At 40.4% G+C, this 18196-nt stretch overlaps 1 protein-coding gene across 2 annotated transcripts in view; it reads left to right on the forward strand.

Moving 5' to 3' along the window:
- The window catches only part of LNPEP (leucyl and cystinyl aminopeptidase), a 76524-nt gene that overhangs the window by 22342 nt on the left and 35986 nt on the right, over positions 1 to 18196 (forward strand). Inside the window, exons 2-3 of one of the 2 annotated variants that reach the window (XM_076363396.1) lie at positions 12864 to 12970; positions 15794 to 16634. In XM_076363396.1, coding sequence (XP_076219511.1) covers positions 15817 to 16634 — 818 coding nt within the window. In that variant the 5' untranslated portion in view covers positions 12864 to 12970; positions 15794 to 15816. The remainder of the gene's footprint in view (positions 1 to 12863; positions 12971 to 15793; positions 16635 to 18196) is intronic. The other variant, XM_076363395.1, reaches the window with a different exon arrangement.

The following is an 18196-nucleotide window of genomic DNA, read 5'->3' on the forward strand; positions in this document are numbered from 1 at the left end:
ATATGGATGCAGATTCTGATGAGGGAAAAGAATCAAAATTGTTATATCCTCTTAAAGATCTAGAACATGTAAGAGAAATTTTCCCTTGGAAGGGAGGAAGCTATAATGCAACCTTTAAGACTGAGACTGTAGATGGTGGTCAAGGAGGAGTCCAACAAGTTACTACCCACATCGTTCCCTATTCCCCTACTGATTTGGCTAAAATTCAGGAAAAATATTCCCAGGGACCCCGATAAACGGAAACTGAATATGTATGGAGAGTATCTCTTACCGGGGGTGACCGTATCTTGCTAAGCGAGGACAAGGCAAGAGGGTATTGGGGACCGGGGGTTTTTATAACCACAAATGACAATAGAGAACCCTGATCCCTGACCCAAAGGGTGGCATATTGGGCAGGTGGATTGAATCCTATGGAAAGGGGAGACCCCTTCTCGATTAAAACGCCTGTGGCAGGTCACTTTTTAGAGAGCATACAGAAAACTGTGTGTCTCCAGTTGATGCATGACCGATTACTGGTTGTGCAACAGCCCTCTCCCATGCAATATGTGGCAGACCCCGACAGGTTGCATCCTCTTATAAGGGGACTACCCGATGCCTTGAAATTGCACCCTCTTACAAGGGGGCTACTCGATGCCTTGAAATTATACGCAGTGCAACTACAAGATCGGTTGAGGGCACCCCGACCCCAGAGAAGGGGAGGTCCCCCAGAGATGACATGGGGAGAAGTAGCACAGGAATTGATTTGTTATGGGAAACAAATTGGATTTACCGGTCTGGGAGAGACAAAATCCAAGGTGGACTTTAGAAGGATGGAAGGGAACGGGGGAATAAAAGCTATGCCCTCATGCAATCCTCAGCGCCCTGCCCCGGCCAGACTGATGTGATCCCCTGATAATAGAAGATATACAATATGGGCAGAGGGCATTTCAAAAGGGATTCCCTGGGAGGTGATGGGCGGGTTGCCCACTCCCAACCTGGAAAGTTTGGTGAAAGGCTGGGACAAAATAAAGGGAACCCCATCTTGGACCCCAAGGATCTTCCTCTCCTATCCCGGGAACCTGGAATAATAACCCTGTCTGCCCCCTGGGAGACTAAGTTGATTGATTTGAGTGTTCCTGAGTCGGGAAACCCCCTCCTCCATCCCCAGTCAGTGAGCCAGGGGATGGCCGGTGGATCTATTTAAGAAGGCTCACAGAAAGTGACAAAGGGGACTTGTTGATTACCTTTCCTGTGGGCCCCTTCAAGACTCCAGTTACCTTTTTAGTAGACATGGGCTCAGATGTCAGCTCTCCGGACGGATGTTGCTAACCGCAACGGAATAGTTGAGGACAAAAAACAAATTTGGGTCACAGATGTTTTTGGAAATTCTAAGTCACAGCCAGCCGCCCGAGTCAGGTGCTGGCTGCCAGGAGATACATCCCCTGTTGAAGTCACAATGATATTAGGCTCATTGCCCACAAACATTTTAGGATTGGATTTATTAAAGGGGAGAGCGTGGAAAGACTCAAAGGGAAGGGAATGGAAGTTTGGACTCCCTGTGGCCTCGGTGAGACTGTTGCAGTCGGCGCCTGCACTTCCTCCTTCAAAGATAGTCAATGTGAAACCCTATGCCTTGCCGTTAGGGGCAAGGGAGGGAATTACCCCTGTAATAACTGAGTTGCGGGAACAGGCGATAATTATCCCAACTCACTCACCTTATAACTCCCCTGTGTGGCCAGTTTGTAAACCAAATGGAAAGTGGCAATTAACAACTGATTATCAGTGCCTGAATGTCAGTACAGGTCCCTTAACAGCTGCAGTGCCTAACATGGCCGAGCTGATTGCAACCATACAGGAACAAGCCCACCAGATCTTGGCAACTGTTGATGTGAAAGATGTTTTTTATGATTCCCTTGCAGGAAGCAGATAGAAATCATTTTGCTTTTACCTGGGAAGGGGTGCAGTTTACTTTTACATGTCTTCCTCAGGGATACCACCACTCCCTGACCATCGCCCACTACTCACTGGCACAGGAGCTTGCCCGGGTTAACCCTAAGAAGGGAGTTAGGATGTACCAATATACTGATGATATATTGATTGGCGGCCCTGATACCAGCGTAGTGGGACAGACCCAGACAAAAATAATCACTCACCTGGAAAGTATAGAACTCCAGATCCCGACAGAGAAGGTACAGCTCCCATCCTCAGAGGTAAAGTTCCTGGGTATCTGGTGGAGGGGTGGGACAGTGTGTATTCCCCCCGAAACCTTGACTACCCTTGATCAAGGGAATGCCCGGAAACAAAAGGGAACTCCAACATGCCTTAGGCCTGTTGGTATTTTGGAGGAAACACATTCCAGATTTTTCCAACCCCTATACGATCTGACATGCAAAAGGGCCTCTTGGGATTGGACCCCCATTCATGAGGAAGCTTTAAAGCTGCTGATTTTTGAGGCTGGGGTATATCAGGCCTTAGGGCCGATACACCCGACTGATCCCCTCCATTTCGAATGGGGTTTTGCCATTCACGGGCTATCAATACACATGTGGCAACGTGGACCTGAGGGTCTGACTCATCCCATTGGGTTTTATTCACATGGTTTCAAAGATGCAGAAAAATGATACTCAGTTTGGGAAGAGGTCCTTTTTATAGTTAATCTAGCCCTGCAGGAAGCCGAAAAAATTGTAAGGCAACAATCAGTTATTCTGAGAGGGCCTTTTAAGGTCCTGAAACCAGTATTGGCTGGGACCCCACCCCCCAGGGATTGCACAGTGGGAAACAGTCAGAAAATTGTATGCGCAACTGGATCACTATTGTCATGCACGTAAGATAGAAGAAAGAGCACCTAAGGTACTTCAGATACAAGAGTCACCCGATAACCAATCCAACCAGGAGACCCCCGTTCCCTTATAAAACCAGCTCCTGCATTCGAACTTCACTTCAAGAATGTGTGGTTTACTGATGCATCTTCAAAAAGAGAAGGAAAGGTATGGAAGTACTGGGCAGTAGCCTTACATGTTGATTCGGGGGAGCGAATTGTAATGGAGGGGGAGGGAAGTGCTCAGGTAGGGGAGTTGATAGCAGTTTGGAGTGTGACAAAAAGAGGCTGAGAGCAAAGAACCAACATGTATTTATATGGATTCATATGCTGTATTTAAAGAATGTACTGAGTGGCTCCCCTTCTGGGAACAAAATCAGTGGGAAGTTAACGGGGTACCAGTGTGGCAAAGGGAAAAATGGGAGGAAATCTTAAATGCTGCTAAACAGGGGACTTTCTTGGTGGGATGGGTAGCTGCACACCAAAGAGGGAATCACCCAGCCCACATTTGGAATAATCAGGTAGGTTCGTTAACCCGTTTAGCTACAGTGGCAGTAGAAGCTGAAGAAGAAAAGTGGGAATATCTGTTAGAGTGGTTACACGTGAAACGCGGTCATTCAGGGGTTAAAGACCTTTTCAAAGCCACCGGTGGCAGAGGCTGGCCTGTTACTCAGGAACTGTGTAACACAATCATTTCTGCTTGTAGTCAGTGCCATACCCAATTAGAGAGGCACCCCTTGCAAGAACCCCCTTTTCACTTATGGGAAGGGAAGGGCCTCTGGGAGACCTGGCAAGTTGATTACATAGTAGGACCTTTTAAAAAGTCAGATGGGAAGCAGTAAGTTCTTGTTGGGGTGGAAGTGATGTCAGGACTTACCCAGACTGAGGCTGTTGCGAGAGCAACTGGGGACAACACGGTGAAAGGGTTGAAGCTATGGTTTAGTTATCTACCTAAACCCCAGTTGATCCAATCAGATAATGGTAGCCACTTTACTGCTGGGGTGGTTCAGGAATGGGCAAAAGGCGAGGGAATACAATGGATATTTCACACCCCCTACTATCCCCAAGCTAATGGGATAGTGGAAAGGACAAACGGGTTGCTGAAATGTGTCCTTAGGCCCCACTATTCCAGATGGCCTGCATGACTCCCTGATGCCATAGTGAAAGTGAACAGTCGCTGGGGGGTCAATGGATGTCCCAGGCTCACTGCATTTTTCCCCAAACCCCTCTCCCTGCTCCTGGGGAAGAGGGAAACAAAGGACCTGGTAAAACCACTCCACTACCCAGGACAACCCGTTTTGGTAGACTTACCAATGGTAGGGAGAAGTACCCTTAACTCTGAAAACTCCGCTTAACGTCTATGCCTGGATAGCCACCGATGCCTACAGAAGGGATCATCGAATTAATATTAGATGGATTGTGCCATCCTTTTGAACCTGCTCTGTTCTTGTTCTATGTATTTGCAGGTAGTCGCAGAAGTCTTTATGGACCATATGCATACATTATTACCCCTAGTGATTATTTGCATCATCTGTGTAGTTTTCTTTATTGTTTTTGTATGTTATAGCAAAACACGATGCTTTGGAAAACCCTTGTCCTCGCCTTCGCCATCCTTGGTGAGGGAAGAGGAGATGAGTCTCCGAACCTTGCCTGGGAACTAATTCAAGGGTTCGCGTGCATCTGGAACCATACTAACCAAGGAATTTGTGTCCCAATTCCCAAGTCTTCAGGAGAAGGTATTGGCTTCTCTATAGTTAATCTTAACCTCTCCAGGTTGCTGGAAAGTAAATTACGTACAGTCATTAATAACTGTATTGCTAATTGCACTTGGGGCAGAGTGAAAGCTCCGTTCGAGAATTAACCTCACAATACCTTTGGTGGGGCCTGGAGGGTGAACCAGGATGCTTTTTATCAAATTCCCCTGGAAAATTGGACTGATCTTTGGAACAAAACATGTAATAGATGGAATATGAGTGATCTGGTAACTCCCATGTTGGAAGCTCCGTTTAGATTGCCAATATCTCCTTGTCCTGAAGATTTGATGAACATACATAATGCATCAGGTAAATGGTGGAGCCAAACTCACTGTGCGAATCCCCACAGAATATCATGTACCCAAATCCCCTACTGGCCTCCACCTCCTGAAATGGAACCTTTTGAGCACCCGTATACGGTTAAGTGGTCTCCTACATGGTGTATACAGATTCCAGATCACCCAGGCCAGAAATATGGTAAAATTAATAGAACGAAATATGAGTGGGGTTGGCCTATCAAACATATGTTGTATGGAGACACCAATCCCGATCATCCAGTTGATGAGAAATATGCTGAAGTCCCCTCCCCAGGATACTCTCAGTTAATGAACTGTACCACCACCCTAAATTGCACCACAGGTGCAGGAGACCCCATTGAGACATGGTATATCCCTGAACTCTGAACCTTTATATGGGATATGTGTACTTGTTGGGGATACCCTTCCCGGAGTTTCAGAAATTTGGACAATAGGTGCAACGGAACCTGGAAAATGGGAAGAACTGCGATTAGGTGCAGTATTCCCACAAGCCATGGTCCAGAATGCCGAAAGGTGTGGGATAGGGACCTACAGGGCACTTGGGTACCCAGAGATGATGGTTACCAATGTAGTACAACATGGTACCCTGCTCCACAAGGAACACTATGGGGATGCTCGAATGGAAAATTATATTCCCATCTTAGTATGAGACAACATGCCGGATTACAGTGTGGAATAGGAGTTCCTACAATGTGTCCTTCTAGGGTATTCAATTTCTTAGTGCCTCATCAAAACAGAAGGTGCCGGCAAAGTGATGGGTCCCAGGTGCGACCCGAGTGGGTGGTGCATGGAATCCGAGTACCCGATTATTATACCTGGGGCATGACAACATCTCTGATGTTAGAAAATATATTTACCCCATATATGACCCTTAAAAGACACCAGTTTGTTTTAGAAAATCTGACCTGGCAAATACACGTGCTAAGTAATTTGGACCAATCATGCCTTCAAAGAAATTAATTTACAGATTGAACTGGCGTCTAAAATGACTTTACAAAATAGATTAGCTTTAGATATGTTATTGTTAAAAGAGCAGGGGGTATGTGGAATGTTAAATCTCACCGATTGAGAATGCTGTCTCACCATACACAATGCAACTACCACCATAGAAGAAGCACGAAAAATGAGAGAGGTATTGGAGCAGACTGGAGAGCTTTTCCAAGCAATGCAGCCGAAGGACTGGTTTAACGGCTGGAGCCTTGGATCTTGGTTCAACTTTCTCCTGAATTCACTGGGACTTACAGGTTGGGGAAAATGGCTTTTAAATATTTCTGTGATGTTGGGCTGTGGGTTTGTGTTTTTAATGATTGGCCTTGCTATTGTAAAATGTATGATTTCGCGACTTTTATCTTCTCTATCCTCTCTCCATTATGTGAAAATCACCACCCTGGATGAAGATTATATAGACAATGTTTGAGCCACGGGGTGGTGTGAGAGACTGAAAGAGTTAATGTCTCAAACATTGTGGTAAAACGAGTCACAGTCTGCATAGCAGCGATAAACCTTAAACGAGAGGTCAGATAACTCAGGACGCGGAGGGCGTGCCGGAGGGTGCGCAGTTCTGTGTTCTGTTAGGCCCGGCACGACAACGCACCACATATGGCCAGAGGTCATACAGAGTTCATTTGAGGAAGGGGCTCACGACCACCCCCTCCAATGGTGCCTGCACAAGGGATCAGGAGCTACATCATTCCCCGAGAGGCAGGGACTAGGCTATAAAAGGCACAACTCCAAGGAGGCGTGCGCACGCCCATCACCGGAGGATTGCCACATCCGTCATCGTGGGATCCAAGGGTGATGATCTCTCTCTCTCTCTCTTTTTCCTTTTCCTCTCTTTCCTTCTCATAAATGCCGCAATAGAATCCATGCTGCCTATTATTATGCTTTCCATGTTTAAGTTGCATGTTCCATAAATAAAGCGTTTAATTGATCGCCTGGTGTTGTTTCACCTTAATTTAGCCCAAGGGAATCACGAAACCACTATGACCCCCTGAGTCACCCAATCTGGGTCGTAACAAATGCTGAAGACTTTTTCCTTGAGGTAGTGAGTAATCAGTGAAATAGACAGAAGGTAGTGCTAAGGTAAGGTAAAGGAGTTGTAGGACTTGGCTTCAGGTTCATATTTCTGCAGATTTTTTTTGAGAATAGAATTGCATGTAAAGTCTGTCTGGATTGACCATCAGTTGTTTCGATTGTCTGTGACAGCAAGAACTGGACTGCATAGCTCCACTGGCTCCAGTCAGTACTGTATTCCTACTGTTTAGTTCTCTTATTCAGGAGAGGTGGAAAGGAATTCTGCTTCATGAATAACTTTGGAGGTGGCCTCCTTTCACAGGTCTCCTTGACCTGTGTCAATAGGTGATGAAACTACTATGTACTCAATGTTCAGGTGGATTGAGAGGCTCCATCTCATTCTTCTGGACTGGCCATAAACATTAGGATGACAAGCAGTTCTGCAGATGAGTGGGTCCATTTATGTGTTTGCTCTAGCTAACTGTTTAAAAGCTTGACTCTACTTCATATGTATGCTCCATGCTCAGAAAGCATGGCTTTCCTTTCATAGCTGCTGATGCTGCATCAGCAGGGAATTACAGTTTAAATCAAAGTAAAGGTTAACTGCCAGTACAGTTGCTTTTAGCCAGTTGATTTAAGTGTCTCTTGTATAATGCTTTGTTCAGATCATGAAGTGAAAATGACTTGCCTAAGCAAGCAACCAGTCGTAAGGCTGGAGATGTGTGGAGACTTAATAGTAACTACTGCTGGTTTATCTACTGCATTTTTTGCTACAGGCTGCTACACAGTTGAGCATTTGAGGGCATTCTTCATGTACATATTTGCTGAGATCAATAATTTTATCTAAGGGATCATGTTCTGGGTTTCTTACAGAACTGAGGTTATTTCTGTTTTGACCAGCAGGTTTTGAAATTGCAGTAACACAGAAAGCAACTCTGAAGCTGCATCCAAACATTCAGAAAGAGCCTAAAGAAGACTTTAGATAGGAGGAGCTTTGTTACTCATAAGCACTGGTAGACTGAGCAGTTACTGGCATATGCAGCCAGGAGTTAATCAATGGTAATTATTTGTATTCTTTGATAATTTTGTGGGGAAAAAATTGGATGTCACCTAGTGGTGAGACAATGTCATCTATGTAGTTAAATCCTGTGCCAAAGATCTTAAGATACAGTGTATAAATAGGACATAGTAGATAGATACGGATTTGAATGATGCCTAAATAAAAAGGGAAGGGGGAATATGAAAAACAAAAAACCCCATTGCCTCAGTATCCATCTCTTTCGAGAATTTTATTCATAAAATCTTTATTTATTTATCTTTCATTAAAATATTGTTATAAAATATTGTAGGTTTTCTAAGTTGTCTCTTCTGTTTCTTGATCTTTTTTGTCTTATTTCATTTGCTGAAGTGGTTAAGTGGGGTGGAGTGTAACAGCATTTGAGTCACTTCCCTCTCTGCTGGATTTTTGAAACTCCTTTCTGACAATAGATTATGCAGTTCATAAATAGCATTAACTAAGGTTTCTAGCCTTATTTTATCCTTAAATGTAGAAAAATATCAAGTTTCTTTCTAAGAAAATGTTAACAATGAAAGTCTTAAGTGTGCATTTTCAAAGGCTACCGAGTCAGATGTTTAGTTGTCAGTTAAATCTCTACTTCTTTGCAAGCCAAGGCCATTTTATTCCTCATCTGTTGAAAAAAATACTGGATAACAAGTTGTACTTATCTATATCAGGTATTCTTATTTCTGTTGACTTAAACTCTAATGCTTATTTGAAGTGATAAAAATTCTAACTAGTGGTGTTTGGAACTAGTGATTTTTAATTGTCAGTCTCCACCGAGGAATTGATTGCACTTTCTGAAATACTTCTCACCTTTTAGATTTCCAGTGTAGTATTTAGAATCTCAGTTTTCTTCAGATTGCCTCTCTATGCCAGTTTCAGCACCTGTGAAAATGAATCTCTGTTTTGGAACTCCCCTTTGGGCGGCCTGTCTCCCTTCTTTCCCCTCTGCCAAGGCAGAAACAATAACCGCAACAATAGTTTTGGCTGAGAATAAGATCAAGATTTGGAGCAAGACTCAAGCAATTAGTCCAACATGGGGTCCACAAATAAGAGTGAATGTTCCCCTCTTTCTTCTATGAAAACTTTAATATTTTGCAGTTTGGAATTGTGGAGATTGATTTGTTCCCTGTTAAACAGAATTGGTAAACTAACATTAGTGGGAGCAGAGCCTGGGTATACAGTTTTAATTTTTACAATTCTGTTAAAATATATTTTTACTAAGTAACTCAGCATAAACTAATAGATTTATGGCTTTGATTAGGTAAATGTGGAAGATGGGTCTATGCCACATTGAATTAACAAAAAAACTTAGAAAAAGGTGGTTGAAAACTGTATACTATGTTGCTTTTCCATAGTAACACTTCTGAAATTTTAGTCAGGACAATTCTTAGAGATTTGGAGTATTAAGAGAACATTTCTCTCTCTCTACCCTCCTTTTATTTGAGGCTGAAGATGCAGATTTGGGGAGAGACAGTTCAGGAGAAAAAGTGTAACCCTTTAATAGTCTTTTCAAGTCCTCCGTGTCCCAAATGTCCTTATACACATTTTAGATAACTATTTAATGTGATGAATTACATTTTTGTTTCTACAGTAAAGTCTAGGCTTTCTCTCCTGCCATGCATTAAGAATAATTTTTTTCTAATGACAGGCTTAGTGGTTTGTACATTTAAAATGTAGACTTATTTTAAATTTAAAATAAAAACTAGTATTTGTTTATATGTTGGTTTAATCTTAACAAACCCGTAAAATTTCTGAAAGCTTGCTGAATATTACTTACGCTGTTTTTCTATAGCTTGTTTTCCTCCTTCTTTCATTGAAGCTATACAACACAAGTTCTTCTGTTTTTTATTGGCTTTCACATTTTACGTTGTTCTTGTCTCTATATTGGAAGGACTGGTGACATAAGATATGCATGAGAAATTTCACTACATAAACCTAAAGTAGGTATATTTTTGTTTTCCTCTCGCATAAATACAGATTAATACTGTACTGTGAGTAACTTGTTCATCCTTTTCTAAAAGAACAGATTCTATAGCAAGTACACCAATTACTCACAAAATTTCTAGTGCAATGTCTGCATAAGAAACTGCACAGATCATATTACCTCTTAAAGACACTGCAAGTGTAGCAGAAAAATTTTATATGTTTATCTTGGCTATAATAGATTCTTTTTAAATTGTGGAGTGCTTCCAATTATATTTTTTCAGATATGATGAGAAACTTTTATTTCACTAAGCAAAATATGAATTTTAAATTTTAATGCAAACATTCTTCTGATATCTAATTGTCAACCTATTTTTTTTTCTTTTGCTGGGAACATGGTTGTACTGAATATACTGCTTTGATATGACAGTGCAGTGACTTCACATGTGTCATTATTTATGCAAAGTTTCTCCATTGGCTCCTCCATGTGACATAATGTTAGTTACTGAGAAGGACTAAATAACTTAAAGAGCGGTAACATTTGTACAGTCTTTGTATCCATAGCTATGTATCAGTGACCTGCTTTAGCTTTCACTATCACCTTCCTTTGTTACTAGTTCCAAAGTCCAAATAAAGGAGAGATGATCAGGTTCCATGTGCTATAACCAGTCTTACTATTTTTGTGACATCTGTTTGCTTGAAGTGTGCTTACCTGCCATACACAGTGTGTTTGCAAGTGCTTGTAAATGCTTCAAATCTTTTCTTGGAGTCCTGTAAACAAATAGCTTTATGCTGTTTGCTAAAACTTAAGAGTGTAAAACTAATTTTCCAGTGCTTAAGGAATAGTGGAGCCTTTGCTCATTTGATGTTAGACTGTGTGGCACAGTATTTGTTCCTGCTGGCATCTTTTTCTCAAACTCACTTTACCATTGTGGTAGTAGGTTCATTCATGTATGAGGAACCACATATTCTGAGCTTACTATCTGTGCCGAAATCTTGCAAGTGTTTCACCACTAGTTCTAGAAAAGGTGGCATTTAAGCATTTGGAGCAAATGCTAGCCAGTTTTACTGCAGCCACTGATTGTCCCTGCATGATCATGTTTTATACTGAACTTGAGTATTGTAGTAAAGTTGTTTTGTAAGTTAAAAGACTAATTTGTGAAAGGGTGTAGGAGTGAAAGATGTATGTCTTGTAGGAACAAGTTAAGGGACCTCCTTCTGTTTAGCTTGGTCTGATTAATTACTCACCATTGTGTCCTAAGTCATGACAGGTTTTACCACTTAGATATGGCTATGGTGTTCACATTAGCAAAGGGTGCAGTACATACAGCAAGCTTGTACTGTTGGCTTGTCCTGTTGTAAACTGCATTTGAATTTCATGTCTAAGCATTCTGTCCTCTTTACAGAAAACAACAGACCAGGCTTGTTATGGTCCCCTGAGTATTGTAATGAGGAGATAGGTTGCAATAGGTTTTTGGGCAGCTGTGTTGCAGGAGGCAGCTCTAAAGAAACTTTTTCAAAACCATTGATTCTGAGAAAATGTCTGCCTTCCTTCAGCTTTGCAGTATTAGGAGTATTGGCTTTCTGGATTAGTCTATCACATTTAGTTTTTTTAACCTCACATATCTTCTCAGGATTGTTTCTAAACTGTGAGTATTCACATTATTCTTCGCTAGATGTGAAAATACATCATGTATTGAGGAAGATGCTGAAAATCACTAATTTTCAGATTACAAATTTCTGGAGGAGTTGTGTAAAATCACTTTTACTTGGGTGTGTTTAAGCTTTTAAAAGCTTAAGCTTTAAGCTTTTGGAGTTATTTCATTAGTGCTAATTAGGGAGCAACAAGACTCAGCCCCATGACTTTTTACCTCCTTGTTCACTCTCACACTAAGCTTATGTTTAGTAAAGATTTAGATTTAAATTGCCATGCCTGATGACAGATAATTCTTGTAGTGCATTTTAGCAGCTCAGATCAGTACTTCCTTAATAATGCATTAGTGTGACCACAAATGCCTCTAGTGCACCTGCAGCCTCTGGCATGGCAGGGGTAGTTCATTGGAACCATGCAGCTTCTTTACAGGTTAAAGTTCCCTAGTCTTGCAGTTATACTATTTTTTCCTGCCTCACATTTGGAATCTGAATTAATGTGCTTGACTATCTGAATTAATGTGCTTTTAGTATGTTTTACAATGGGAATGTTTGCCTTTTGGCCATACGTGGTGACAGTGAAATGTGACGGTTGCAGTCATGTTCCTCAGGCTGCTGCTTATTCCTTATCGCTTGTTTCAGTTTAAGAATGCCTTTTTTTGTCCTTCCTTTTTAGCTAATATTGTAGCAGCTCATGGGTTAAAACTGAAAGGTCTTAAGAGTTCACGCTATCATGTTATAAATTCCAGTGAACCATCAGGAAGCAAACAGTCCAGAGTTTATCTGAGTGTAAAAGCTTTAAACATGTTTGTCATGGTTCCTCTCAAAAAGTAGCCTGACTTCTATGCTTCTGTGAATGCATATGTCAGCATAAATAACTCCAGTAACCTTTTGATACTTTGTGTGCTTTCCAGTGGAGAATAGTAGTCTAGTGATGCCCTTGATCTTCAGTAAAGTTCTGATCTTACAGATTTTCAGCACTACAAAACAACTAAGACTTTGCTTCCAGTTTTTGCAAATACTTCCATAGAAATTGTTTTTAACTGTTGTTTTCCTAGAAATTAATGTCTCTTAGTTATTAAAACTGTGAATTGCCTTGAAACTAACTTTTGTTTTAGCTTTTCTATCTTAGTTTCATTTTGAGATTTTTTGTATAATTCTTTTTGACTAAAGAAGTTATTAGTGCCTGCATGCAACTCTGAAAATATTAAGATAGTTGGCTTTAGAAGAAACTTATTAGAGAATAAGCTCTTCAAAAAGCAAACTGTTCTATGAGCAGCAGAGCTGATGAAGCCTACTTTCTACCAGATTTATGCTCTTTATCTTTCTCCTCCTTCCCTCTGCAGTGCCTCCCCTGTCTTCTACCTCTTTTGCTGGCTTTGCAGCAGCACATGCCATGGCTGGGGTTGGAGCTGTGTACTGATTGGCTGCTACCTTTTGGAGTGGTTAAGATGTGAGTCTTAATACCTGCCTTTTCTACATAGCAGATACTGATTTGGGTATCTTCCACCAGCAGCTGGTTGTTTTGGGGTGGGGTTGAGTTGGGAGTTGAAGAAAATTGGTCTTGAGGCTGTTTTCAAATTTGATTGAAGCTAGCCAGCAGATTTGAAAAGCAACCAGCTGAGGGGATAATCAATAAGAATCTCTGCTAGAAGTAGTTTAGTGAATTCTTGATAAATTATTCTTGGGTAGAGGAATTGTAAAAGAGCTTCCGTTGCACAATACTTTGTCTACACTTTTTTTTCTTCACTAGTTTATCTATGTGTTTTCACTTATAACTTAGCTTTCTATCCTCTTTCTTTACTCTGTGAGGACTCCAATCTGATATATGAGTGCACATGCTCCTATGTAGAGATCATAGTGCTGGGCCACTGAACTGCAACCACAGCCTGAAGGCTGGAACATGAGCACTGTACTGGGAAATGCCATAAGGACGTAAACTTTTAGAAGCTGCTTTTGCCTGGAGGTTGGAGTAGATGACCTCCTGAAGTCACTTCCAACCTGAGGTATCCTGTGACTGTATGATACTATTCCTAGTCAGAGCAGCATGCTTACGATGGGGCAAAGGGTGAGCAGGTAGATCCAAATTCCAGCCAACTCCCTGCTTTCATCCATCTCCATATTGCTTGTTCAGATTGACCAGTGCATCTTCCTCTTATTGACTTTTGTGGGGTAGGATTTTTTATTTTCTTTGTTCTTATTTTATGGCCTTTGCAGAGAAATGTTCAAGGTTGATCTTTTTTAAAGTAACGCAGTAATTTTTTGTTTGAGATGCAAAGGGCTGATTCATGAAGCTATTATTGAAGCTATTATTTGTTTTGAAGGTATCTGAATAGTCTGTCAGTCTAACTGAAATAAGTGGCAGGCAAGTTTCGTTAGAGGTTTAATACGGAGATATCCCACAAAGAGAAAAGCATGGTAGAATGTGGGCTAGAATAAGAATTCTTGCTCCATCCTTTTCAGTGTTATGGCTACTGACACTATAGTTTTCCAAGTTTGTGGCCTTGAAACAGGAAGTCTTGATACATTTTAGAGTAAATGTTGAGGAGTTTGGTATATCTGGTTTGAAAAGATACCATCTTTTCTTTAAGAGGTTTTATTTTCACCTTTGAGAATTTCAGCTATATGGAAACCTACTTTAAAAAAAAAAGGAAAAAAAGGGCTACTACCAAACCATAAATTTTCACCCTCCCAATATCTTCCATTAGTCTGTTTCAACATTCTAAGTCCTATCAAACAGCTATATATAGTTCTGTTCCTGAAATTATTCATGTAGTTTATTTCAGTATAATATTATCCTCAATTATGGGATGGGAGCTTAGCAATATAGATAAAATCAGTAATGTATTATAGGAACAGTGATATTCTAGGCTGTATATAGATTGGCAAAATGTACATTCTTGTCAGAAATTAATAAAAGTCCACCTACTTTTCAGTATGTTTAGATCCAAAGAAAAATTTACCTTTCTCATTCTGAAAAAAGAATGATAGAGGCGTGATGTGGTTATTGTTCGGTTAGCAGTAGACCTTCATGTCTGAAAGAGATTAGTTTCATTTCTGAAGCCTTGCAGTTGGACAAAAGTTTTGTCTAGTCTCTTAGATAGAAGCTGTGACAGGGGACTAATTCAAATCAACTGTAATTTCAAGGCCCTAAAAAGTTGGTAATGGGATTTCTTGGGCTTTTTGGGAGAGATATCTCCATATAGATGGCTTTTCCATTTGAGTTGTTTTTGTTCTCATCACAGACAAATCTGTGATGTCCTAACAAAAGCCAGTCAACATCCTTTCTATGTTGTTTATTGTGCTTTGGATTAAACACAGTATGAAAAAAAGTTTCTTGCTCCTAAGTTAGCTACTTTTGGGTGCCCATGTCCCATTCCCTGTATATACTTCTTTGCAACAGTGTTTTTAATTTTTTCCACTTTCCACTGAGCAGGTTAGCTGAAAGATAACCTTTTACATAAACAGTTATAGACATGACCAGAAGTTTGATTAAAATATAACTGCATGTAGAATATGAGAATATGCTTTTAAAATTTGGTATGAATTTCAATTCTTCTTTTATGTTCAGTGATCTGTTATCTATTAATGACAAATTTTATGGAGACAAACAGTCTGATTGGCACTGATTTAACTTCTTAGCTGTATGGATTGTTTAAAGTGTTTTATGAGCTAGATCTTCAATGAAGATGCCAACTGGAACTGTAATTTTTATACTGCCATTTTTATGTGAGAAATATTTTTTATCTTTGTGTTTATCATGTTTAAAAATCTCAAATGGATATTTTATTTATGTAGCTGCCAGCACATTGGCAGATCTTCTCCACTATTAAAGAACTCAGTAACTAGTATATTCAGAAACTCTAGAACTGTATTGGCTGCCTGTGCTTTACCCTGCAACATAAAGAATATTCCATCTTAACTAATTTGGTTGAATACAAATATAGTTTACTAGGATAGAGGAAATGTAGCCAAGACACTGGCATCAATGAACTGGGAGTGCTATGCAGTGATATATGTGATCCCTCGTTATGGTGCAAGACGTGATTAAGTATGCGCAACGGAAGCATCATTTTGAAGATACTGAATGAAAAATTACAGTAGGCAGAAAAGCACAGAAATGTTTTCTGGAAACAAACCTGAGAGAGAAAATTGAAGACCTCTTGATCGTATGTGCTCTAATAGTGTTTCCCATTCTGTAATTCAGTAAACTATCTTTGGGGTATTATAATCTGCCTTTTGTTTATCATGTAATATATGGTCTTTTCTTTTTCAGATCAAATTCAGTTACCCAGGAATATGATTGAAAACAGTATGTTTGAAGAAGAGCCCGATGTGGTTGACTTGGCAAAAGAGCCTTGTTTACATCCCCTCGAGCCTGATGAAGTGGAATATGAACCAAGGAGCTCCCGGCTCTTGGTGCGTGGCCTTGGAGAGCATGAGATCGACGATGATGAAGAGGATTATGAGTCATCAGCAAAATTGCTGGGGATGTCCTTCATGAACAGAAGCTCGGGTCTCCGGAATAACATGTCGGTCTATAGACAAAATCCAAATGGATCATGTTCAGTGCCCTCTACGAGGACCATGGTGGTTTGCACAGTTGTTCTTGTGATTGCAGTTTCATTAATAATGGCGATTTACCTTCTTCCCAAATGTACCTTTACCAAAGAAGGCTGCCATAAAAAAAACCATACAATGGAACTAATATACCCTTTGGCAACCAATGGAAAACTATTTCCATGGGCAAAAATTAGACTTCCTCCTGATGTTGTACCACTGCATTATGATCTTGTCTTGCAGCCAAACCTAACTACTCTGAAATTTGCAGGCTCTGTAAAGATAGTGGTTAACATAGTCCAGGTAACTTGGAAGATCGTACTTCACAGCTCAGGACTTAATATCACCAAGGCAACTATTACTTCAGCAGGAGGGCATCAAGAAAAGCCGGTTGAATTCCTGGAATATCCATTGCATGACCAGCTTGCAGTCATTGCTCCTGAGGCTCTCCTTGTAGGACAAAATTATACTGTCAGCATAGAATATTCATCTAATTTATCAGATACCTATTATGGCTTTTACAAAATTTCTTACAAGGATGAGAATTCCAAGCAAAGGTATGCCCACAAATGCAGCTTCTCTCTCCTGTCACTTCTAGATTGTGCTTTGATAATAGAAATAACAAGGGTTGCTTTTTCTGTTGGATGTTTCATACAACTGATTCCTATTAGGCAAAATTGATCTTTAATCTCCCAATTAATCTACCTGAAAAATGTCTTTCATGGATGAGTTCATGAAGTCAGGGCAGCCTCTCCATCTGTTAAATGTAGTGCAGTATAGTGGTTGCAGGTAGCTATAGTGTGGCTTTTTGTTTGTTTAATTTTTAGTTTCTCTCTTTGGAAATTCTTCCCACATCTCTCGAGTCCCTGAGTCTCAAGGCAGGGACTGGGGGAACAAAGTCCCACCATCACAGAAGAAGATCAGGTTTGAGACCATCTGAGGAACCTGAACATACACAAGTCCGTGGGACCCAATGAGATGCATCCCACAGTCCTAAGGGAACTGGCAGATGTAGTTGCCAAGCTGCTCTCAATCGTACTTGAAAAGTCAGGGCAGTCAGATGAAGTCCCTAGTGACTGGAGAAAAGGGAAACATCACACTCATTTTTAAAGAGGGTAAATCAGTGCTTTTTACCAAGAAGATTAATGAAATCGCCACCCACCACCGCCCACTTCAAATGAGCCTTACATTGGTCATGCACTTAAGAGTGTTCATGACTTTGTTGGCACGTAATTATCCATCCAGGTTTTCTAGAAACAGAGTGTTGCAATAAATGAAAGATGGAAAGAGCTGTATGGGTCAGTCCAGGACCAGCTGACAGGAAAGTAGTTTTGAAGGGCCCACAACGCAACTGCTAAATAAATCAGCTTGTGCTAAGAAATGCTGAGATCTAAAGCTTAAAAAAAAAAGTTGAATGGAATATAAGAGAAAAAGCAAGAAAAAACAATGTTATCAGTGTTACAAATCTTTGCAACAACAGAGAGTTTGTATGGAAATTCCCAAAATATTAATAAGTAGATTTTGTTTCCTGAAAGGGGAAGGCAGAACTTACAATTAGCACCACCTACCCAACCTTTTACAAATTGACAATATAGACTTGAAATTATTCTCTGGGAAGAGGATCACACTGAGATTGTATTTATTTTCGGTTACTTAAAACAAGCCCCTTCATTGAGCTGTTGCAAACTTTTTCAGTGAGACTCCTTGAAGAATAAAACAGAAGTGTGGCAAACTTGGACATAATTTTTCTCTGTCCAGTGAGATATGATAACTGTATGCTGCTAATGTTTGAATTATTTAAGTCCTTCAATGATAGCTCATTTTTAAACAAAACAAGATACTCAGTGTAAAAACGATTTCATAGACTGCTGCATCACATAAGAAAGATGTATTTCTATTCCGTTCTCTAAACAAAAATCCAGGATATTTTGTTTCAGATTCAGCAGGCCTCTCTAAGCATTAACAACAGACATTTAAACAAAAATTCATTTATTTTTCTAAAGTTTACTCACAGTTTGCCTTTAAAACTCCCTTTATCTAGATCCAAGTGGGTCTATGACATAGTGTTGAATTGTACAAGAAAATAAGTTGGCTGCAACAGTTGTTTTCAAATATATGC

The sequence above is a fragment of the Aptenodytes patagonicus genome, chromosome Z, assembly GCF_965638725.1.
Source record: "Aptenodytes patagonicus chromosome Z, bAptPat1.pri.cur, whole genome shotgun sequence".
Taxonomy (NCBI): Eukaryota; Metazoa; Chordata; class Aves; order Sphenisciformes; family Spheniscidae; genus Aptenodytes; species Aptenodytes patagonicus.